Source organism: Poecilia mexicana, unplaced genomic scaffold, assembly GCF_051168715.1.
Source record: "Poecilia mexicana isolate PSO_F unplaced genomic scaffold, ASM5116871v1 scaffold_10, whole genome shotgun sequence".
NCBI classification, from domain to species: domain Eukaryota; kingdom Metazoa; phylum Chordata; class Actinopteri; order Cyprinodontiformes; family Poeciliidae; genus Poecilia; species Poecilia mexicana.
This window is the reverse complement of record NW_028263379.1, coordinates 25,919,623-25,943,141: the sequence shown is the minus strand read 5'-3', so window position 1 is coordinate 25,943,141 and position 23,519 is coordinate 25,919,623. Positions and strand designations below refer to the sequence as shown.

At 38.4% G+C, this 23,519-nt stretch overlaps 3 protein-coding genes across 4 annotated transcripts; 2 read left to right on the top strand and 1 right to left on the bottom strand.

Annotated features, from left to right (window-relative positions):
* The first annotated feature begins 1,056 nt into the window (after positions 1-1,056).
* lcp2b (lymphocyte cytosolic protein 2b) lies at positions 1,057-8,264 on the top strand. The gene is made up of 14 exons (XM_088009736.1): positions 1,057-1,193; positions 2,911-2,973; positions 3,071-3,117; positions 3,223-3,285; positions 3,368-3,396; positions 3,491-3,519; positions 4,077-4,263; positions 4,363-4,443; positions 4,522-4,606; positions 4,700-4,799; positions 5,058-5,132; positions 5,264-5,413; positions 5,581-5,728; positions 5,990-8,264. The coding sequence occupies exons 1-13, from the start codon at positions 1,116-1,118 to the stop codon at positions 5,704-5,706; spliced, it is 1,113 nt and encodes a 370-aa protein (XP_087865862.1). The 5' UTR covers positions 1,057-1,115; the 3' UTR covers positions 5,707-5,728; positions 5,990-8,264.
* A 140-nt stretch (positions 8,265-8,404) lies between these two features.
* syce3 (synaptonemal complex central element protein 3) lies at positions 8,405-9,850 on the bottom strand. Its single transcript, XM_088009735.1, has 3 exons — positions 9,139-9,850; positions 8,708-8,813; positions 8,405-8,600 (listed from the first exon to the last, which is right to left on the bottom strand). Exons 2-3 carry the CDS (start codon positions 8,811-8,813, stop codon positions 8,410-8,412), a joined length of 297 nt encoding a protein of 98 aa, XP_087865861.1. The 5' UTR covers positions 9,139-9,850; the 3' UTR covers positions 8,405-8,409.
* A 169-nt stretch (positions 9,851-10,019) lies between these two features.
* foxi3b (forkhead box I3b) lies at positions 10,020-12,154 on the top strand. 2 transcript variants are annotated; one of them, XM_015009044.2, is made up of 3 exons: positions 10,020-10,208; positions 10,285-10,834; positions 10,945-12,154. In XM_015009044.2, the coding sequence occupies exons 2-3, from the start codon at positions 10,321-10,323 to the stop codon at positions 11,511-11,513; spliced, it is 1,083 nt and encodes a 360-aa protein (XP_014864530.2). In that variant the 5' UTR covers positions 10,020-10,208; positions 10,285-10,320; the 3' UTR covers positions 11,514-12,154. The 2 variants fall into 2 exon arrangements, with proteins under 2 accessions (XP_014864530.2, XP_014864529.2); XM_015009043.2 differs by having other exon boundaries at positions 10,020-10,834.
* The last annotated feature ends 11,365 nt before the right edge of the window (positions 12,155-23,519 follow it).

The window sequence follows — 23,519 nt, the reverse complement described above, 5'->3', positions numbered from 1 at the left end:
GCTGTTTGTTCACAAATGTTCTCTATAGCACTTCTGAGGCATTTACTTGAACAGCTGGATTTAACCTGAGATGAAATTATAAAGAAGTGCACTCTGTTTACAAATGTAGTTACTTCTGATGGTAACTGGTTACATTGAATGTTTGTGGGTTTCAAAATAAAGGTGACAAAGTAAGGTAAAGGTGATTCATAGAACTACTCAGTGACAGGATGTCATTATACGTCGTAAGGTGTTGTAGGGTTGCATCGACAAAAAAGTAAGACATGGTAAAGATTTCATGAGCATGTTTTCAGACATAGAACCCTAGAATAGAAAGAATGTATGCTACTTTAAGTGGTGCCTTGTTTGCTTCTTAATTACTGTATTATAAAAAGTCATAAATACATTTTATGACTGACTCCATAAAAAGTATTAAAAGATGTATATTTCAATATAAAATGCCTACAGCTGAAAATCGTCCATGTTGAGATATTCTATTTGAGCAAAATAACAGATTTGCAGTAAAGGTTATTACCTTTAAAATTAAGCTCAAAAATTTACTTTGCTCTGGTAATATAAAATGACAGGATGCTATTTTTTAATGTCTGAGCAAAGTGTGCAGGAAACGCACTATCCTACACAAAATGTGGGAAAGTGTTTAGTTCTTTCACAGCAAGGAAACACTTGCTCTGTGTTTCCTGTGACCACACAGAGCAAAGTATGTAAGAAACACACTCTGCTCTGTGTAGGAAAAGCATAATCAAAGAGCTTGAACATTCACAATTTATTTAAACCTGACCAGTTCTATACCTGTTTAAGAAATGTGTAGATTAAATGTCTGTTGTTAAAGTGCTTACGGAACTTGCAAACTTATTACAGTGTATACGAGCATGCAAGAGGAAATCAGCAGGCTTTGTGTTTAGAGGCATTACACTTTGCAGTGACTAACTCCTCTAAAGATAGCCCTTTATGACCACTGAAACATTCTTTAATTAGACCAGAGGTAAGAAGAGGATGTCAAAAGTCTCCTTGGCAGAGGAGGTACTTCTAAAGTCTTAGACTTTATGGTTAGGTCTTTTGTAATTTGGAGACAACCCAGCAAGCTTCATTTGTTGTTAATCTGCAATTTTGTAAAGATGAGTTTAACCGACGGTCCCATTAAAGAAGACGTGATGGCGTGGGAGCCAAAAAAGTTAGCAGACTACATGAGACAGGTGAGTTGATTCATGCGAAAGAAAGTTATGCTCCAGTGTTTTACGATAATTTTACAGTCTATTACTTGAAGTAGGTGAAGTGAATTTAGCATATCAGCTAGTATGTCACAGTGTGTTGAATTTTTCAGAGGTTTTAAACACCACAATAAATGATCTCTGCAAAGTTTCAAATAAGCTACATATGATATTGGTGTTTATTTAGAAGCCAAAATGGGTGTTTATGAAAGATACAGCAAATTTTAAAGGCTTGTGGACTATCTCTAGCAGAGATAATCTGCTAGAGATAGTCTTACGTGTTGCAACCTTTTCCTCATTTAGATTGTTCCACCCCAATGATAAATGCTTATTTTGATTCACTACAACTGGCCTGCGACATTTGAGACTCTGTAACTTTCTTAAACATGGGATGGTGTGAACTCAGCAAATAGTAACAGCAAACAGAGAAGACAAGCAACTACATAGGCTTGGGGACATTTTTCTAGCATCAAGTTTAATCCCCTTTTGCCCTTAAAACCACCCTTATTCTTGATGGCGCAGATTGACGAAGAAGTCAGAAACATTCCTTCACAGTTTTTGGTTTGCTTGAAGTCAAATCATCATGACCTGATTAGTTGGCTATACATCCACGTTGTAAATCTGCAAATCCCAAAAAAAGATGGTCATAAAGGGATGGTCTTGGTCACCAACAATATTCAGGTGGGATGTGACAAACAATGCTCAGTGGTTACAACTGCACCCAAAGTATGTCAAGAAACAATTTTCATCTCTATTATACTACCACCATAATCCTAAACTATTGATATAAGGCAGGATGGTTCTGCTACTTGTGACATCTAGAAACTTGACACATCAAACCCAGGAGTGTTTTTCTAAACTGTTATAATCCAATCTTAGTGAGTTTAAGCAAAATGTGTCCTCAGTTTGTTTTTCTTTGGTGTGGTATCTGTCGTGCTCTTCTGCTCCTATAGCGAATATCCTTCAAGGATTGATGTGCAGCGAGTTATTTGACAAAATGTTACCTTTCTCTCATCTATGTCCAAGGTCATTTAAAGTTACTTTTACCCCCTATTTTGATGCTTGGTTTTAAGTTCAGGAAATCGTCTTTACCAAACTCTAGATGCAAGCAACGAGTTGCTGCTATGTGATTGGCTAATTTTCTGTGTGTTTTAACAACCAACATGTTTTGCAGTTGAATATCTTCTTTTTTCCTTTTACTTTAAAACGATGCATTTGATGTTATTTTGGAAATGACTTTAGCAGTAACGTGGGCAGAAACAGTTGTGCGTTCAGCGAGTCTTCGCTCCATGGCATCAAGACACGGCTGAGCATGACTGGCTTGGCAAATGCTACACCACTGCTTTAATAAAAGTGCTCATACTTCATGATGTTCAATTTGACTGAATGCTGTAATGGTTTCGATTCTTTTTATAGGGCGCAACGACAGATCGTATTGTGTCGTATGTTGTTTTTAACTTTGCATTTATGTGATTCTAAGATATTAAAGACAGTTCCTTTTCTGGAAATGATGGCAAACCTGAGAATGCAAAGAGCAGAAGTTGTTTCGTCATTGCATTGAATTGATCCTAGTTGCAGTTCATTAACAAAAGAATGCTCCAAACAAGAAAGGCAGCTTTATTTTCACTCCAAAATGAGCATAGAACTGTAAGTTAAAACCTTTACTTTGTACTTCATCAAACATACGTTTTTGTTTTCTCAGCTCAAGTTATTCGGCTGTGACAATGTAGTGTTGAAGAGGGGCATAACTGGAGCACAATTTCTGGTGAGTTACTTTTCAGCTCTCGCGGTCTTCAACATTCTGAGTATTTATCTTGATGAGTAACAGACTTTCTTATTTCCAAAACATGCAACTCATTTAGCATATGATCCAGCGTGATCTTCAAGTGTTCCCAATCACCTACGTCCCGTGAGTTTGGCATAAATGTTATTTAACTAGAATCAGAGCATGTCGTAGTGCAACAAGTTTAAACTGTTGATATTATACTGATTGTTTGGCTCCCACGGTTTGCAGAATACTTGCAAAAATTCAAAGAGATGTCAATAAGCAAGAAAAGAGGAAGAGTTTTGGTTCCAAGTAAGTAAAGAGATGTTATTTATGTAATCTGAAATCGAAACTAACCACAAAAAAGGAGAACTCACCTTCATTTAATGTGCAGATCTAAGAAAAGAAATCATCTTACAGAAGGTAAAAACCCATCCCTTAAACTTTGCAAATAAAATCAATCAACCATATTTTTTGCAATTTGATAGCAATCTAATTAATTTTCATTCTTATACAGTGCAAGGTAAAAAAGTCTGGGGTGAGCATGTAAGTGAAACAATATGTAGTTCTGTTTTGTTTGTTTTAGTTACAAAAAAAAAACAAATATTACATTTAAGCAATAAAATTTTCAGTGACACTTTATTTGACGGAGTGTGCATAAGACTGACACGACACTGTCATGAAGATGAAGGAGTCTTTACAAATGTCTATGACTGTTGTCACGAAGTGTCATTCGGTAAATGACACTTTTAATGTAAAGTTGCTTTAAAAGATGCATTGAAAGTCCATTAAAAGTCCCAACGTTGCATTATTTTGTAAATAATGACACTTTAATGCAAAGTTAGCACTTTTAATGGACTTTCAATGCAACTTTTAAAGAAACTTTGCATTAAAAGTGTCATTATTTACCGAATAACACTTCATGACAACATTCATAAAGAGTCCTTCATGTTCATGACACTGTCACGTTTATGACAGTGTCATGTCAGTCTTATGCACACCCCGTCATAGAAAGTGTTACCAAATTTCCCATGTGTAATATAATTATTATGATCAAACTTTACATGCATATTAGCTAAGTCAGATCTCTTTCCTCTGACTAGGACAGTGAAAGTGACTATGAGGAGTTTAACGAAGAAGCAGCAGATGGAAACTACATTGTTCCTCTTACTGAGCCACTCACAGCAGATAATCTGCATAAAGCCAAAGCAAGAGAAGATCACAGGCTTCCTCCAGTCTTTTCACTTCCTGACCCCCAGAGGGTGTCTAAAGTTCACAGCCTTCCCACAGGTAATGAAAAGCTTCCATGAGGAGAAATGTGTCGAGAGCACAGAAACTTTGACTGTGTTTACTTCAGAGCCAATTAATGTTTGCTATTCCTCATTTCAGCTCACTCATCTAATTTTCAACGGGCCGCAAATAAGAAGCCAGAAAAACCTCCGGTTCCCCAGAGAGCCTTTACACGCTTAGGTATATACAGTTCATAAAAGGAAGTTTACATGTTGCTAAAGCATTTCTTTAAATTTCACATTACCTATAATTACCCAGCAGAGGGCAGTGTTGCTTTGGATACCGGCACACTTACCAGAAGGCGCCCGCTACCAACAGTCCCGCAGCGACATGTGTCTAACAGGTAAAATAACCTAAAAGAATTATTGGGGTTTAAAGTTATTTATCAGTCTTCTTATTTTTTTCTCTTCATTTGTTTTTACTTCTTCTTTTTCAGGGCAAATAATATAACTCCCCATGTTCCTGTACCAACATCACACGTTCTGTCAAACCAACCAACAAGAACAACAGGACATGTCAATAAGCAACAAGTACAGGTAAAATGGTAGGGATTTATATTGAAGTTAGTGCCACAAAAAAGTGCATTTTCAGAGTCAAAACAGCAGATGGCGATGTTGTAGCAAAAACCTTTTCCGAGTCTGATACAGAACTTAAAAACACTTTTGTTTTAACAAATCAGGTTACTTTTAGTATACATGGTACATATTCTGTCTCTACAACTGTGAAAATATCAAGCAGAAATGTAAAAAATATGTTTGTGTTTTACTGTGGCTTTTCTCTCACTGTGAATCCAGGGTTTGGATCCCAGCTGGTACAAGGGAAAGATAACTCGAAATCAGGCTGAAGTTTCTCTCTGGGAGGTGAACAAGGTTCGATGCTGCATCATTTTCTCTGTTGATAAAATATTTAGACACACAGAGAGATGCACACATTTCAGCGAGACATTTAAAAAAAAAACCCCAAAAACAGCAATTCTCATGTGTGGTTTCATCTCTCGAAGGATGGAGCATTCTTAGTGAGGGACAGCTCACACGGCTCAACACAACATCCCTACACTCTGATGCTGCTAAATCAAGGCAAGATTTTCAACATTAAGATCCAGAGACAAAATGATTTCTATTTCCTCGGAAATGGCACAAACAACACTAAGGTGAGCTAAAATGCACTGCAAACCTAAAAAAAAAAAAAAAATGCTCTCTTTTATTTAACTGAAAAGTTCACATATTGCGGCACACCTCAGGGAATGTGTGATGCCGACTTGTGCTGCGCTGCGTCATTAGGTCCCCGTCATTTTCAGTGTGTGCTGTTGTGCTTTAGAGCTTCCTCAGGGTGAAGGAGATGATTATCCATCACATGAGCACCCCGCTGCTGCTCAAAGATGCCACAGACCAGTGCTCTGAGGAGCAGCCGCAGTGCTGTCTGCTGCACCCTGCGGGACTCTGACCACGCCAACAGCAGGCTTAACGTGAGTGCTCTCGCATATGTTTATGTCTTCCATGCATGCAAATTTTTTGCATACATGTGTGTTGCTTTTCTTAGATGTTTTAATAAGCTCTGAAATAAATGTCACAATATTCAAAATCCCAAAAGGTCATTGTTATGTAATTATCATATTTACTGCTTTAACTCTTTCTCTTAAAAAACAGAAATGAGAACCCTTTATTTGGCTTAGGTGTTGGATATCTTTTTTTCTTTTTTTTTTAATTATGCACTTTTTTCCACACAGATTACCTCTGCTCCTCACGCCTCAGGTTAGGCTCAAAGTCCGGTCTGCTGCTGCTGCTTCACCGCTTCTGGGATTTTTTTTTTTTTTTCTTGGAGAAATACCGCTTTGTCAGGGTGGCTAACAGAGATGAGCAGATCGCACTGTTTCAGATGGGTTCGCACTGCAGAGAGAAACCCAGTATCATTTGTCACTGTAGCCTCGGGTCAATGGCAACTGTTATTGCAGCTAAAGCAATCCGCGTAGGGAAAAATGTAATTGTATACACAGTGTATCTTTTTATTCCCTCCTTCAATTACAAACTGCATCAGTCTGTCATGACTCAGATTTGCTGGACTTCATTTGCTCGGTGACATCTTGATAATAGCTTGTTGTCACTTCCTTGTCAGCGTGACTTACAGTGGATGATGCTTTTGTACACAAAAAGATGAGTACAAACAAATGAGCTCGCACAGAAAAAGCAACACATGCTCATATAATCATGTCTAAGAAGGTCTAGGGAATTTCAGATTTGACTTGACACAAAAAAATGTTTTGAAAGTATAGTGTCATGCTAAGCCATTCACTCGCCTTGAACTTTTATTTATGTTTTGTCGCAGTCTAATCACTAGCTATCGAACTTTATGTGATAGACCAACACAAAGTAGCACATCTATATTCTGGTAAATAAAATTTAGCACAGCTAAAATCTGCAGAGTTACACAACTCAAGTGGGAAAATCTGGTAACAGATTTCACAATTGTTTGCCTTGCGATAATCCAAAAAAAAGTTTTATTTAAGCGTGGGAATAAGAAAGCCGTTGCTGAAAGAAAGATGTAAGACTTAAGAGTTGGACACAAGCCATGCAGAGCACACAACAAAACATGTGAAAGATGCCGTTCTGGCTGGATGAACCTTTTGGCCTATATGCAAAACATTGTGTGCCAAAAAACTGCACAGTGCACATTCATTTCCCACTAGGAAACAAGGTAGTGGCAGCAAGGATAGGGAAACTGATCAGACTTGATGGAAAGATGGATGGAGCTTAATAAAATAGGCAGTTATGGAAGAAACCATATTAGAGACTGCAAAACAATTTGGTTTACTTTCCAAGAGGACAATGGCTCAAATAATAAAGCCAGAGGGTCCAGATCAAAGCATTTCCATCTGTTAGAACGTCTTAGTTGAGATCCAGACCTGAAACTAGATAAAAATATGTGGGAAAGCCTAAAAACTGCTGCTAACAGGTGCTCTCCATCCAATACAAAGAAGAAGAATTAGATATGTCAGCCTCGGTCAGATAAGCCAGTAAAAACACTCACTGAAAACTTGCAGCTGTGATTTCAGCAGGATGGAATTCTACAAAGTATTCACCCGGGGAGACTGAATACAAATGCACAGCACTGTTATTAATCATATAAAAATAAATGCAAAAGTTTTAATGTGATGTAAGGTGACAAAATGTATAAAAGCTCAAGAGTTAGTAGAACTTCTGCAGGGCACTATAATCACAAATTTAGTCTTCCTTCATATGACAAAATAATAAGTTTTGGAAAATCCAAAACAATTATTTGTCATAAAGAGACAAAACCACACACACTATCACAATGAAGTCCAAGTCCAAGCATCCAGCAAATTTAGTTAAAAATCCCACTTTGAGTCTGAAAGGAGCTGATGGCTATAAGTGAACGTGATAAAAAAGAGCATGCTGCTCTGACTGCCAACTTAACCACAACCATCACCTGAGGCAGATTTTAAGTTGCAACGACGTCAGAGCGACTGACAAGGCAGCCATCTGCGTGAAAATCCTTCAGTTACCCCTATCTACACATCATCAACTCATGATCTGACAGACAGCGCTGTCAAATTAATGCCAATTTGGACTGCTGACATCTGAATCTATAGGAAAATATAACAACTGCTGTAATATTCCAAGTGTATGACATCTCAGAAATGGAAAAGCAGATGTCTTTAGACTTTTTGGGGAAAATGTAAACTGAGGGGATAAAAAGTTAAAACATACATGCCAATTGATCCATGTTGTTGGACAGCGAGTCTAAGCCTCTCAGGATGTTTTCCAGAGCAGTGCCGATAGGGGTAGTAACTTGTTCTTCTTCCTTCTCTGCGTTTTCCATCTGAAAAATGCTACAAGAGAACATTTGATGCAAACTATGTGCACACACCAGTCTGGCATAACAGAATAACCACTGTCAATGTTAAAAGTAATGTTACTGTGCTGTCATTGTTGTATATAAAAATAAAAATTTAATTCAAGTCAGTGATTAAAAAATGACACATCACCTTGTTAAATATATTAGCTTCTTTATTTAAAGTATTCATCCAAACAGAATAGAACAGTTTAAAACTTGAGAAACTCATGTAAATAAGTCATAGCTACTCCACTTTGACATGGGAGCAATAAATCAGAGTGTAATTTAATAGACTTAATCTACAGTTTGACTTTGTGATGAGTCAGCTTTCTCAGCACCAGCTTCCATCTGCGGCTGCGGTACAGCCTCCCCAAAGACAGCCGCCCTGCATCTGCTGTACGCCTCCTGCAGCTCCCGCATACACGCTTCCCCCTCGAAACCGGTCCGCAGCGTCACCATGTCATAAGCCATCCAGGTCAACTGCACTGCGGGTGGACACAGATGTATAAACACACGCTGTTAAATTAATGGCGCAATTAACTGTAACAATATGACTGGCAGAGCAATGCGATTAAATATAACGACTACACACCTGATATGTCCTCAACATCCTCAATCACTCTCTCCAACTCCTTATTCAGTTTATACATGTCGGTGTTGCTCCGTGAAGGCACCGTAGGACATGATGAATCCTCCATCTATATTATGTACGGGTAGCACTGATTTAAAGACATAGCTTATGTCGTTACTTTTAAATAAACCACACAAAGACGTCACAGCAAAGTTATAGTCATTAATGTCATTAATGAGTTGTGCTTTTTATATTGCGCTCCTAGAGAAAACCGTTAAGACCGTTGGGTTAGCAAGACCTTTTATGTTAGCACGGCAGCAGCTGCAGGTAAAACGGGGTAGTTTAACGTCATGACAAAACACGATAATTACTTACTGAAGCTTATTTTTGGAGTTGTTCCATTACTTAAATTTTAATACTGTTTATTAGTTTATCCAGAGTTTAAAACTCACCGTCGTAAACCGGTTCGGAGCTCAAAAAGAAAGTTCTCGGCTAATTTATAACGAGCGCGCGAACTTCCAGCTTCTTTTTTTGTCCGCCTAGCACATTGCCTGCCTTAAAAAGCAAGCTATTAAATGCTAAAATATGTTGATAAAACGTCAATTAAAGTCCCGGTTTAGAAATTCTGAAATTTGTATTTTCACATTAATTCATGTATAAAGCAAATGTTTGTTACCTCTTACCTCTTGGGAAAAGGAAAATCACATTACAAACATAATAAACAATTTACTTTTTCATGCTTTTCTCATTTTGATGAAAAATTGAGTTGGGGTCCCACACAAAATTTGATTTAGGGAGCTTCCAACTAGCACAAAGCCTTCAGCTTAACTGATAGCTGCCTTCCCTGTTTCTTTTTTTATTTTGCATTATATGTCTATGTTAACCATGAGACTGTGCATGTTTTGTAAATCTGATCATTTAGATTGTGCTGAGAAAAAAATCATAAACATAAAAGTACAAAAACATGGGAATATATTTGTATGGAAAAAAACAATAAAAACAGAAGTTTTATTCTAAACACTTTTTAAAATTTTTAAATAAACTGATGTTTTCAGCTTGTACATTTCTAAGTGTTTTGTAGCCAATTGTGCACACAAAAGAAAAAAATGAAATCTGAAATGAATTTATGCCATGCCATCAAATTGAGTGGAAAATTATTTAAGTGAGAGTGAACAAAACGCCCTCAGGGAACTGAATTAGCTGACAACAGAAAAAAAAGAAGAAGAGAGAAACCCATAGGCTTCTCACCTTAGAAAAAGCACCAATCAAGATACACTGGGGCGGGCCAAATGAGAAGATATATACTTGTGACAGGTGACACCTTGACATAGAGCAAGGACAAGCAGACAAGGAAGGATTGGAGAAGAACAGTCCTCAACTTTAAAACTAAGAAAAACCTATTTTGATGACCAGTCAATATTTCACTGAGTACTGAAAAAGAAAGACTTTCAGGAACTGGCACAACTGTCAGTAATTTTAGCCGAAGAGGAAGGACAACAACAAACAGACAGATCAGAAGAGGGTAAGAGGTGGAAAGAAACTTGATGATGTCTTCATTTGAGACCCAGAACCAGTCACCTCCTCGTTGTGGTCCACAGTTTCCAAGTTTAGGCCAGGAACCGCCAGAGCTCAGCATGTACGGTGAATGCTACTACCCTCCTCCGTCCCTGCCGAGTCCTCAGCGGACAGCTCCTTCTTCCTATGAACTGAGCGACTACACCACCTCATCTCCAAACCCGTACCTTTGGTTCAACAGCTCCGGGATCAACTCCTCTTCGTACCTGTCCAGCAATGGTCCACCCGGGAATCCAGGCCCACCGTTTGTACCTCAGCACTACGGCATGCAAAGACCCTACCTGGGACCAGCTGGACCTGGCGGTCCAGGGGGGGAACTAAGCTGGTTCTCACTTCCCTCACAAGAAGATCTGATGAAGCTGGTCAGGCCACCTTATTCCTACTCTGCTCTGATTGCAATGGCTATCCATGGAGCACCAGACAAGAGACTGACACTGAGTCAGATTTACCAATATGTTGCTGATAACTTTCCTTTTTATAACAAGAGTAAAGCTGGCTGGCAGAATTCCATCAGACACAACCTGTCACTCAATGACTGCTTCAAAAAAGTGCCAAGAGACGAAGACGATCCAGGTAACACACTCAGATCAAATTGTGTCTTTATCGTTGTACTCGGATAGTTTTTGATTGAGTCATGCATTTTGTTGTTTGATCTTAAATCTAAACTGCATCTTGTCCAATAGGTAAAGGCAACTACTGGACACTTGACCCGAACTGTGAGAAGATGTTTGACAATGGAAACTTTCGCCGTAAAAGGAAGAGAAAGTCTGACTCCCTCAACAGTGGTGACGGCGCTTCAGGGGCTCCAGAGTCAGGAGACAGTGAAAGGGGAAGCCCCAAACACCCTGCCCTTGCCATGTCCCCGACACCGGACAGAATCCCCTCCCCTTCACTGTCGGGTCCCACGCCGTGTCTGAGTAGCTTCTTGTCCGAAATGTCTACAGTTTCTACTGGAGCAGCAAGCGAGGTTGGGGGAGATGGGTTGGCCAGGCCGCTGCAGATTAACCTCCCCCTAGATGGACCGCACAGACCCACCCAGCCAGGAAACTTTAGCAACTATTCCCCCAACTCAGGTGTCTCAGAGTGGGTACCACAGGTACCAGCTCCCTCTGTGCTCACATCCTCACCGTCCCACTCTTCTTTAGGTTACTCTAGCCCCATTCTGAGCCAGTACACTGGGTCCAGTGGGCATTTCTATCCTTCTCTGAGCTCCACTGGAATCATTTATCATCGAGACGGCACAGAGGTTTAAGGAGACGTAAGGGGTGGGAATGATGTCTTAGGAAAAACTGTTAGAAGGATCTTTCAAATGTCTGGTATTCGTTTTGGCAAAACATAGTGTCTTTTTGCTGACATAGACAGGTGAGAGTGCTATAACACATGAGCGTACTAAACGGTGCTCGATTCCCACAAAAAAAGCTGATTCAGGTATAGTGGCCTTACATTGTCCAACTGTAAAAAAAGGGGCTTGCCTTGCTATCAGATCCTGTCAGCTTTTATTTCAGATATATCTCTGCGAGAGCTGCGTAAACTTTAGCTGACGAAGCTCTAATCTGCTGACACCATGCCGTTCAGCGCTGACAGACAGCTTATTAAGAGGGGTAGTTGAATTACAGTGATGTCAAGATTGTGTTGTTCCTGTGCAAAAATAATAAACACGTAGTAGTGAGACTGTCATTGTTTTTAGTACTGCAACAATTGGATTCATTTACAGTCTGGGAGTGTAATATAATGGTGGTAGTTGTACTGTGTAAATATGTTCACTTGTTCTAGTTTGTTACACCTAATTGTTGGTTTGTTTGTAAAAGTTTTGTTAAACAGAAGGAGTTAATAAGGTGTGGCTTCATGCTGTATATTGTGTTTTTACCATTAATAAAATCTTTTTGATATACATCTTTCTTCTCATAATTTTTTAAAATAGGCCGTACCGGGATTAAGCATTTATGAAGTAATAAATATATCTATTTATCTATTAATCTATCATCTAACATCAGACCCATACATCTATTTAGACATCTACAAAAAGGCTATAAAAAGAGAAAGTGGGACCATAAACACTGACAAAACAACAAAAAAACTGCCCCGTCAGTGAAAGCAATAACCAGTAGTGTGGAACCAACTTGTCAGTGTAACCTGATCTTTGTTGATGGATAGTTAACTGATTCTCCTAAACGGTGAAAAGCTACATTCCCATGCTTTTTTCCCTCCTCAGCACGACACAGTAAAATCTGTGGGTGTCCCACACACAGATACTGCTGACTGAATGAAAACTTTGAAATGGAGATAAGCAGTAAAACCGATGTTTGAAATTAAGGAGATTAAACAAAATACAAAAAGAAAAGAAGAATAGCAAATGTGTTAATAAAATGATCTTATCTAAGTTTTATACATATACAATAGTAAATTTTATTACTGTATATACACAATACATAGAACATTCTGAATAAGATCATTATGATCATTTGCCCTCCTGTCCTCTGTGTGTACATGTCAGTGACAAGGACAGACAACTTATTTACCAGGTGTTTTAACACTGATTTAAACCGCAAAGTTCAGACACCAACTTTGAATTTTCCTGTATTATGCAATACCCCCTTTATTATCTTGATATACTTCAATTTTGTTTATTTATGTTGTTTCCAGGCACTTTGCAAAAAAAAAAAATCCAATTTATATACAGGAATATGCTGTCAATTAAATCCAACCACATAGGCAGCTATATAGTCAATTACATCCATTACATTTCATCCTGTCTTTTGAACAATATTGCCAAGTTCAGTTTATTATTCAAAGTGGTAAAAAAGTTTTCTAAACTCAGCCAAGTGCAAAAATTCCCTGACCTTGCAGCAAGCCATCTAAAAGTGAAGAATACAGCAACAGATGACAGTCAATTGCATTGAGTCATTAATGTTACAGCAATGCTGAGCTTTCATAGGCCAGATCTACACAGGTATGGAAAAAATGGCCTCAACTTTCTATTCTATTCTATTCTATTCTATTCTATTCTATTGTTGCCTGAATCTTTGAGTGCATAAAAAATAATTGGAAAATAATTTATTGAAAACAGTCATACACTGTAATTTGTTTTCTACCTTAACATGTGGTTAACAGCGGCTGGCTGCTGCTTTCTCACATCATTCTGATGGAAGCAGCAAGAAGGTACTTAGTTTTCTCTCATAGTTTTACTATTTTCACTTCAGATTTGTTTGATAAATAAGGACAGCGTGGAATCTGTTTCATATGCTAATATGTCAAACCCAAGGCTTGAAAGACAGTGTTCTTTCTTACCATGACTGCATTTGTCTGTGATAAACGTAATTGTAAAGAATTATAAGAAGAAAGGCAGAGTGCCTTCATTATTAATTAGGCCTATTTATGAATTCTGAAAACTTTGACTAAGCCTCCAATCTGAGTGACATCCTATGGCTCCTTTAAAGTCTTCAGAATCATACAATATAATTCATCCAAATAAAATATCTAAAAAAAAAACTTAATTATGATGTTTAAAATTAAGTCCTGAATAGCACCGTCTGTCACCTCCAGCTGTAATAGCAATTACACTGAGCTGAAGATGAGGAAAAAATAAAACCAGATAATCTTATCTGGTTTTATTTTGGTCAGAGACTCGTCTCTATGTGTGGTGCATAAATAAGAAGAAAAGTCCTTTTACTGATGTCTCCCTTAGGCCTTTATTTACCCTGAAACACAGGCAGCAAGACCGACATTTACATTAAACACAAGAAAGGAAGAGACAACGAAAGAAAGACAGAGCAGAAGAAGGAAAGAAAGATAGAGAGAAGGAAAAAAGAAGAGAAGAAAGAAAAAAGAGAAAAAAATAGTCTTTCAGGTGAATCAAGTGGAATTTACCATCTTGGCACTAATGGTAAAATGTCTCAGGGGAAGGAGGTCAGCCTGTTAAAATTTGCATAACTGATTTCAAAACAATAACAAGAAAAGGAGACAAGGTCTCGCTTGCATGGATCACAGATTCTGCTTTCTCAATGGTGTTGGGTTTTTGCCCATATCAGATTTAACTGTGTGAAATGTCATGAGTCAAACTGTGCCATGAAAAAAAAAGAAAAAAACAAGAAAACCATCTAAAATCAATCAATTTCTCGACAACACCCACATTTCAAGCAAAAACAGAAGTTGCCTTCAAACAGATAATAAAATCCGTATGAAATTTGAAAACATGAATTCATGTAGCTCAGTCTGATGAGTCAAGCCGTTTTTTTACTGGATGTACCACTAATAAAAGTGTGGGACTTAAAACAAAAAGCTTGTACCAGCAGCCTGAGAGCATTTTTTTTGGCTTTATCCAAGTTTTAGCAAAATGGAAATATTTGGCATATGATTCTGTATGTTTTTTTTCCCTTTGCAACCAGATTTACATTCTGTTAAGAGAAAGGAGGAGAAAGTCTCTTTTTTTCAGCGTTTTTAACTAAATGTTGTCTGTAGGGCCGGTGGGGGTTGTGGTAAGACTTGTCCTGGGTTTGCAGTTGTTTTTACAGAGTAATAACCGAAGATAGGTGGTGTGCCCCCCCCCCAGTTACGCCCCAGGGACCAACAGGTATAAAGGCTAATAGATAGTTGGATGGGTGGGGGTCTTTGTTTAACGATCATTTTTCTCTCAAGTCGAAACTTATAAGGGAGTCAGTATAGTTGGGCAAGGAAAATAGAAAGTTGCTGTTTTGAGTTGTTTATGTCCAAATGATAGAAATGAATGTTGAAATCCCGTCATCAAATGTAAGAAACATAAAAAATAAAAATAAAAAATCTTAAAATAAATATATATTTTATTGGAGTAGTTTTTAAGAAAATATTGAAACTAAAAACTTTGAAAACTTGAGTCATACATTTTAGATCCTGCTGAAAGATCTAATGATGCCCCAATGAGTTTGACTGAAAATGTCCTGATATCTCAAGGAGTGACTTTCTTTTCTTTTCTTTTCTCCACCTTTATTTGAATGGGGTGGGTTTATGAGGGTTTTTTTTTTCTCAAATTAGATCTGCAAGTTAGCTCTGTAAGGGGGGTTTAGTCAAAAGCTGATATAATGCAGATATGACCCCTAGCAGAATTAGATTTAAATTATTGTTTATTATTATTATTATTATTATTATTATTATTATTATTATTATTATTATTATTATTATTATTATTATTATTATTATTTTACCAGTCTCATAGAGAATCTGTTGAGGGAAGTGAGCGGATCTTCCAATCTCAAACACATGGAGTTCATCGTTAACAAAAACTAAATAAATAAAAAAAACACAAAATAATTACCAGTGGGAACACAGAAAAGCTTGTCAGCAATAAAACAATGTTTTCATTGTGTAAATCCAACGGATTTTTTTTTCTCTGTGATTAGGGAGAGGGGCAAAAATAATCACTATGGAAAAGAAAAAAATCTGAAAAAAACAATCCCTCTCTCTCTCTCTCATATAAATTGTGTGTGTCAGACAGTTTCCTAAACTGAACATATACCACCTTCTGTTATGTTTTGTCGTTTCTCCCCATTTCGCGTTCAAAACTTTGTGCTGACAAGTACCGATAGGTGCACGGAGAACAACTGGGCTCCCTTCCCTCCCCAGCCATCCACCTATCCAGCGGGATCTCTCTCCTTGTGCCAACTGAAACCTTTTAAGAGCTTCAGCCTTGGTGACTTCATTAACAGCAGAAATTCCTCGGAGCCGTCTTATTCAGGCAGTTTAAAACCGATGCAAATTTTCCAACTGCTAATCACACCTTGGAAGAGGATGAAAAGCTGAGAGACGGGCTGATGTCGTAGATGAGGGTCAAACGGTAAAACAGAAGAGACTTGACTCCCCGCAGCCAAAGTCACTTTGATTTTTAATAAAACCCACATGTCGGTTTGCCTCCGAACCTTGGGACTTCCCTTATCGTTTTCCCTGTTGTTCGGTTTGCACCGAATGATCCCACCTCTCCCCCTTTTTTTGGGTTTTTTTTGACTGAAAAGTACGTTTGACACATTTATGTTTTTACCTCCCGGAATTTCCCCCCCGCTTTCCCTCAGCCGGTGCAGCACTTTCACTTCTTTACAACTGCCATCACCTGTCAGAGTTTACATAGGTTTTACTTAAGTGGCAGAAAATTATAGTGCTTATGGCACAAGTCATAAGATGTGAGTCAGTTGTGGTTAATCCACATGAGGGATGAACCGACCTCTCAGTGTTTGAGGGATACCTTAGCTCATAATCCATCACTCGCGTGTTACTTTAGCTCCTTGCCTAAGGCAGGAAAATGATTGCTAAACACAGTGATACGATTAAATCTATTAAAATCCTCCTCCTCTCCACCTGCTGCTTGGCTCGTGGCAGTCTTCCCCACACCTGTCGAAGTAACGGAACGCACACACGCACTCGCACACACTCGCATTTCTGTACAAGTCTCTGTGTGAAGTGCATGCAACAGTGTGGTGTTTATAATACTAACTCACGGAAAGAATGATATCCTACAACTGACGTGCATATCAGATTTGTGTGAGACCTGTCCTGATTCTGAATTTGCACAAAAGGATTGCACTTTCTGCCCTCAGTTAGAAGACGTCCACGGTGTCACCTTCAGTAACCGTTTCCTGGTCTGAAGGCCAATATTCTTGGTACCGACGCAACCCAAAACACACCAGGACACGCTTGTACGTATGCCCTCTGTTTCTACTAAAACACTGGAGCCCTATCAAGGCTGTTTAGTAAACGGTAGGGGAGAACGTCAAGCCTCGGAAGACGTGTCATCATGCCTGCTCCCCCTCCTCGCCACTGCAAGGCATCACCAGCTCGGTGTTATGTGTAAACACCCACACACACTCCTGACACACGAACGCAGGTGATGAAAGGAGCAAAAGAGGGTTTCTACCGGTTTGGAAGTCACTCAACAACCTTTCAGTTTGCCTCCTCCTGCAGAGGTCAGAGGAAACTTCCAGACTCTGTGCCATCTCTATGCCAGAAACGTTCAAGTAAGGGATTAGCAAGCACTGAACACCATATCGAACGAATATTTCCTACTAACGGTTCTACACTTCCGATTGTCGTGATACTGCTTGAAATACAAATCTGCACAAGATCTAGAATACTTAGAAGCACAGCGTCCGACAGCATTAAGCCAACAATGAAGTCCCATTTTGGTAGTAGTCCATAAAAATGCAGCAGCTCCTTCTCTGTGGACCTGTGCGGTCTTGTCCCAGTCTGTTGGAGTCCAAAGAATAAGGCAGTATGAGATCTTCCTTTCCTAAACATGGTTTATATACACGATTTGGGAAAAAGAGAAGTTTGAAGACAAACACGGCGCACAGCGAGACACTGTGTATATTTGAATCATTGCTATTTCACCCTAAAATATTTTCCATGTCAACATGCAGTGCACATGGAGTTATGGACAGGGCTTTTGAGCGAGGGAGGGAGAGAACCCGGGGACGAGTCAAGTGTATGCGAATTACATCTCGCATGTCTTGGAAAATCCGATCTGATAAGTTGCCGTTGCCTCACTCTGTAACGTAGCTGTACGTGAGGTCATACTGGCCTCTCAGTGACTTAGTTGCTCCTTCCTCCCGAGTTTCGTGTCTTTTCCAGGCTCTCAGTCTTACAATCAAATTTGACTAGCTTATGTTTTTCTACTGAAGAAAGGCACCTAAGAGCATAATGCTGCCACCCCCGTGTTTCAGATTGGTATGTTCATGGTAATGCTTAAAGCTAGTCTGCATAGGATTCTGAATATACGGCAGAACGTTCAGGTTTGGACCACATCGCCTTCGTCCATGTCTTTGCCGTTTGTCCTACATGACTTTTAGCTCATTTTAAACACATCTTATTATGTCTTCCTTCAAGAATGACATTGTTTTGCCGCTCTTGAAGAAAGATCTGAGTGCATAACAAATAGACGTCACGTTAGCATGTTCTCCTGCCTGTCATCTCAGGCCTCTCAGTTGCTTCTCTGATTAATGTTTCCCTTGGCCAGGTGACAGCTCTGTGGCCTTCACAGAACAGCTGTATTTATCCAGTTTTAATTACAAACAGAAGCACTGGGTTTATTGCTTTAGTTACTTCTGCATTTAATTATTTTCAGGGTGCACTCAAGAAAATGGGGGGTACATTTTTCAAGGTTTCCATTCACTATAAACAATCTAAGAAAACAATGTTCAGTCTTCTTTCCACTTTACAATAATGTGCTTTATTTAGCTCTGACACATAGGACATTAAATTAGCCAAGATGTGGAACAGAACAAAACAAAGGGCGAGGCCAGACTAGACGGCACAAACACACCTAACAAAAATCAGAATCCGGAAGATAAAACTAGTAGACCCGAACTCTGAAAGTCATGCCTAACGTTGATGTGATTGGGTGGAAGGTGTCCCAGCTACCCAAGAAAATATTTGTTCCCAAATTTAATTTTCTTCCAACCCAATTTTCTTGTTTTTTCTTTTGTTAACCAAAAATGTAGTTGAACAATCTACTTAACATTTTTGATACATTTACATATATATATATATATATATATATATATATATATATATATATATATATATATATATATATATATATATATATATATATATATATATATATATATATATATATATATATATAAACAGAAAAAGAAAAAGTGTATTATGCAGGTTCTCTGAAACAAAAAGACAAACCTGGTTATGATGCGTAAACAAGACCAGTTTCTTTTGCTTTTACACATTATTCATTGTAAATTGGGCAGTGTACCTGATTGTATTCAGTTTGAATGAGACATAAATCAGTTTTATGTCTCCTCCTTAAACTGTGAGAAGATTCACCTTAGCATGCAGTGGTTGGTCTCTACCTGTTCAGTAAGCTGGCACTGCATTAATACGTCCCACTGGGTTCAAAGGAGCTCACACACATTGATAACCATTAGCCATCCTTAAAAACACATTGCTCTAGCAATGTGCAGTCTGAGTTTATTTTTGATGATGCATTAAACACGTCCAGATAGAAAACGCTTCGGGTAAGTCTTAAAACTCTTATTTTGCCTTCAGTAATGGATTCTGCGTCAGCAGCACTGCCTCAGGTGAAAAACATAAGGAGAGTTTCTACACTCATTAGGTTTGGTACAGCCAAACTAAGACAAAGTCATTTTTCATAAAAACATCACAGCGGGGTGAAAATCAAAAACTGTAACTCAAATAACCTCTGTGAAGAGGTTGTAGTTTTCTTTTTGCTTTGCTTTGTTTTTTCATTTTTGCATAGATATATTTTTAGTTTTTTATCAGTAGTATCTACATCATAGAAATTTGGTGATGCACATTTCACAGATTTGTTAAATGTAGACACTGATTAATTCCATTTTTTAATTCAAATCCTCTTTTTTGTTTGTTTGTTTTGTTTTCTATTTTGGAGACTTCATCTTTAACACCCTCATTGTCACTGCTGTTCTGGCACATATTTAATGAACATACAATGGTGCAGTGCAGGACTCAAGCACAGATCATGAGAAATCAAAAAAAAGTCACAGTAATAATAAATGAGCCTGATTTAACCAACACTGTTTCAGCACTTGGACTCTTACACCACAAAGTTTATTAGAGTAAAGGTCAGTCACAATATCTGTGAATTACCATCGTAAAGCTTTAAATGTGAAAGCATTTCGTCATTGGCGCCGGCCTTCGGGTTTCAGTGATTGACGACACGTCACCTCTTACAATGTGAAACCTCTCCGAGTTGCCCTTGTGTGCCCAGCAGATGTTAACATCTTTCAAACCCTCATAATAATTGTACTGTGATTTACTGCTCAATGACTTCAGAGAAAAAAACAAGGTGTGTGTTAGGGGCTTTCCTAGAGGACCGCATTTCTGATGCAGTTGGAAACATGACATTTAAAATAGTTTCACAGCATTCTAACCCTTTCCTCGCTAAAGTCGCACGCTAAATATGAGTCTGTAAATTTGCAGGGGATCGGCACACATTATTTTTTGCTGATCGACAGTATTTTAGGGGCTCACATGAGAACTGGCAGGTGAAAGTGACGAACATTTTAAATACATTTCGTGAAGTATTTGTGAGGGAACGACTTTCTTTTAAAGTTCAGAACAAAAGCAAAAAATAACCAAAAGAAACCATGAGATTCAAGGAGTCTCCTGCGTGACATCAACGGCTCTTAACTGTCTGAATGACAGGAAAGCAGTTTTGTACAGTTAAGGTGCTGCCAAAAGTGCAAGACAAAAAAAAAAAAAAGTAAACTTCTGTCTCAGACAGAACCAGACAGAGCTTGTTGGGGTGCTGCCAGCAGGGTTAAAAAAAAAAAATTCCCAATGAGTATTCGGAACTGTTGTTTCTCAGAACGCATGGTTCATTTATAAGAAGGAAATATTACACCTTCCCAATTCAGTGACCCTGTTTTTAAACAGACAACCCACATGAGGGTGAAGCAGTAAGAACAGGTGTGAAAACAGGCATCTAGTATGGAGAGATGCCCTCTAGTGGTCAGTTTTTTTACACAGGTCTTCATATTAAACACTAATGAACAGAAATTTGTTTTTTATGTATTTGACTGCAGCACAGAATCCCGTAATACATTTAGTCAGTCAAGCCAAGGCAGCTGTAAAATGATATTATTGCAAGAGGTAATTTAAGACGGAAAATAACCAAACACTTACAATGAAGGCAATAAATACATAAAAAGATGAACAGTGTAAAATTAGGAGTTATATAAAGGAACAGGAACAATATTCAGACATAATTAAAAGAAGGTTTTCCTTGACTGAGGTTGTTTGTCTGTGAAGGAATTAAAACAACAAACGAGAAGCAAACCTAAACATTGAAGATGAACAAATTTGGACCTGAGGTAGAAGATTTATAACGAGACGCAAAGGAGAAAGTAAATCTGGAGCAGGAGTTCATTTAAATTCAACGACAAAACTCATTGAAGTGCTACCAGGGGAAAACACCGGGTAGCATGTAGCTCCTAAATGTTGAATAAATGAATGTAGTTACCTAGAAGTGGTGCTAAAGTAGAATACATTTTCTCAGGACACTAATCCAGTAAGGACTCAAAAGAACAATGTGTTGTTTAAACAGCATGTTGACATCTAATAGAAGGGATCCCCAAAGCATAATTAAAATCCCTAAAATCTCCAAAATGTCTGTTACATGAAAACAGGGTGACATATGTTCGTTGTTTTTTTTTGTTTTGTTTTTTTTATCAGGAATATTTTACAAACTGTGATCAAAAGGAAATCTTCAGGTCGAACCAGTGACAATAAGATGAAGTGAACTTCAATTTATTTTGTGTTCTTAGTAACAGGTTATGGGTATTATGCATATGTGACATGTTGAATTGACTAGTTGCATTTTGCTGCAAATCGCATTCAGGTCCATTCAGATTCCCCTATGTTTTGGTTTTATGTGTTGTAATGCAGGGGTTTTGTTGCTATAGATATTTGATAAAACCTGGTGAATTACTGGTTGAGGAGAGAACAGTGCATGGCACCCAGTAAGATGAACTGGTTGAGTGGAGTGGGGGAAGCCCACCATTGGCAGAACACAGCATAAAACAGCTATATTACTTTGTTTTCTGGCCAATTATTATCATTTGTGTAGCCGGGAGGTTGCTAAAACATGCATGCTAAAACTGAGTCAAAATGAAAATTTTTAACTTAAAAGGTAAACACGCTAAATATAAAGTATGTTTCTCCCCCCCTCCCCCAAAAAAGGGAAGTACATTATCAGAAAAAAAGAAATAAAAACATATCATTAATATCAGATATATAATCTTGTCAGATATTATCTGAATGCTTTTGGATAACTCTACAGCCATGCAGTCGAAGTCTAATTTTGGTCATAGAAGAGCTAAGTCACAGCAACCAGTGTGTTTTTTACAAGCACATGGTTGAATATAAAAAAACAAGGTGGATAAATACTTCAAAATGTTTTATATACTTTATAGGTTACCTAACACATATGAGAAGAAAACTGCGTAGTTACTGGAGGTGTGTTGGGAAAACACTGTCTGTGTTCACACTTCTTCTACAGCCTGTTCTTGGACGCAGGCAGAGTTTATCTACTGCGCCATCTGATGTTTGAAATAAGAACTGCAGCACCTTAACTGTGCCTCTACAAAATGGTCCAAGACACCTGCTAAGGGAAGGTCTAAGTATGTTTTAGCAGCCACTGCAAGTTACCATGATGGACAAACACTGGCGGGATAAGACGCATCGCAGACCTGAGAGATGCTGATCACCAAGCTCTATTTGATCTAGTTGAAGGAACAAACTTTTTTATCAATTTCTTCCGAGAAAACAGAAGCGCAATTTTGTTCCACTGAAGATTCAATATAGGTATATGAAATTGGAGATATATATATTTTTTTTTTCAATATGTAAACTTTACAATATTTGCATGTTAACAATGAGCCGTGAGTAGTGCAGTAAATATTCATCTTAAGGTTTTGCATTCGGATCCCACGTATCCTAAAAACAAAAACAGCATAAAAAAAAGTAAAGAAGATTCTAATTGCTGCTTAGACCCTTGAATTGTCCTCAGGTTTCTAATTAAAGAACTTTAGAAACGCTGGTTAGACTTCTGAGGACTCCATTAACAACTTTAATTAGCACTTAATAAGAGGCTGCAATTGTCTATGGTCTCCTGGTTCCTGAAAACTTGTATTTTCACCACAGAACAGAGGAACTGTACGACCATGACCCACAAAGCACAGAAGGTGAATAATTAGTATTAAAATCATAAAGTTAGAAAAAGACTTATACTGCTTACAAGAAAGAAACAACAACAGTAACTCTAGTTTTAAAGTCTATTATGTCGTAATTGGCTGTTTAGCTAATATTTCCTTTGAGCACATCTGAGGAAAGTACTGCATTGCCTAATTATTCTTGTTGCACACAGGCGGCACTCGCCTTATGAACCTTTATTTCCCCACTGGGCTTCTCGGCTGGTCTGGAGTAAATCAACTGGTGCATGCAAATTTGCATGTCTCAGTCCCCGTGGCAAGAGGGGAAGGTGTGCGCGTCCACGTACGTGTGCACGCGAGCGTGAGTGCACGTGTGTGGGCAGAGGAGCCAACTGGACCATGCAGATGAGTTGGATCCCGCTGCTGCCGGGAAAATCCTCCCTGGGACACCTCATGTCAGCGCGGTAGATCTATTTGGACACCGTCTCCTGATGTGCGCTCAGACACACACAGAGAAACTCTACATGAAGGTGAATACATTTTCCAGAATTACGTTGCTCTTTGCAGCAACCCGGGATATTTCTCATGGA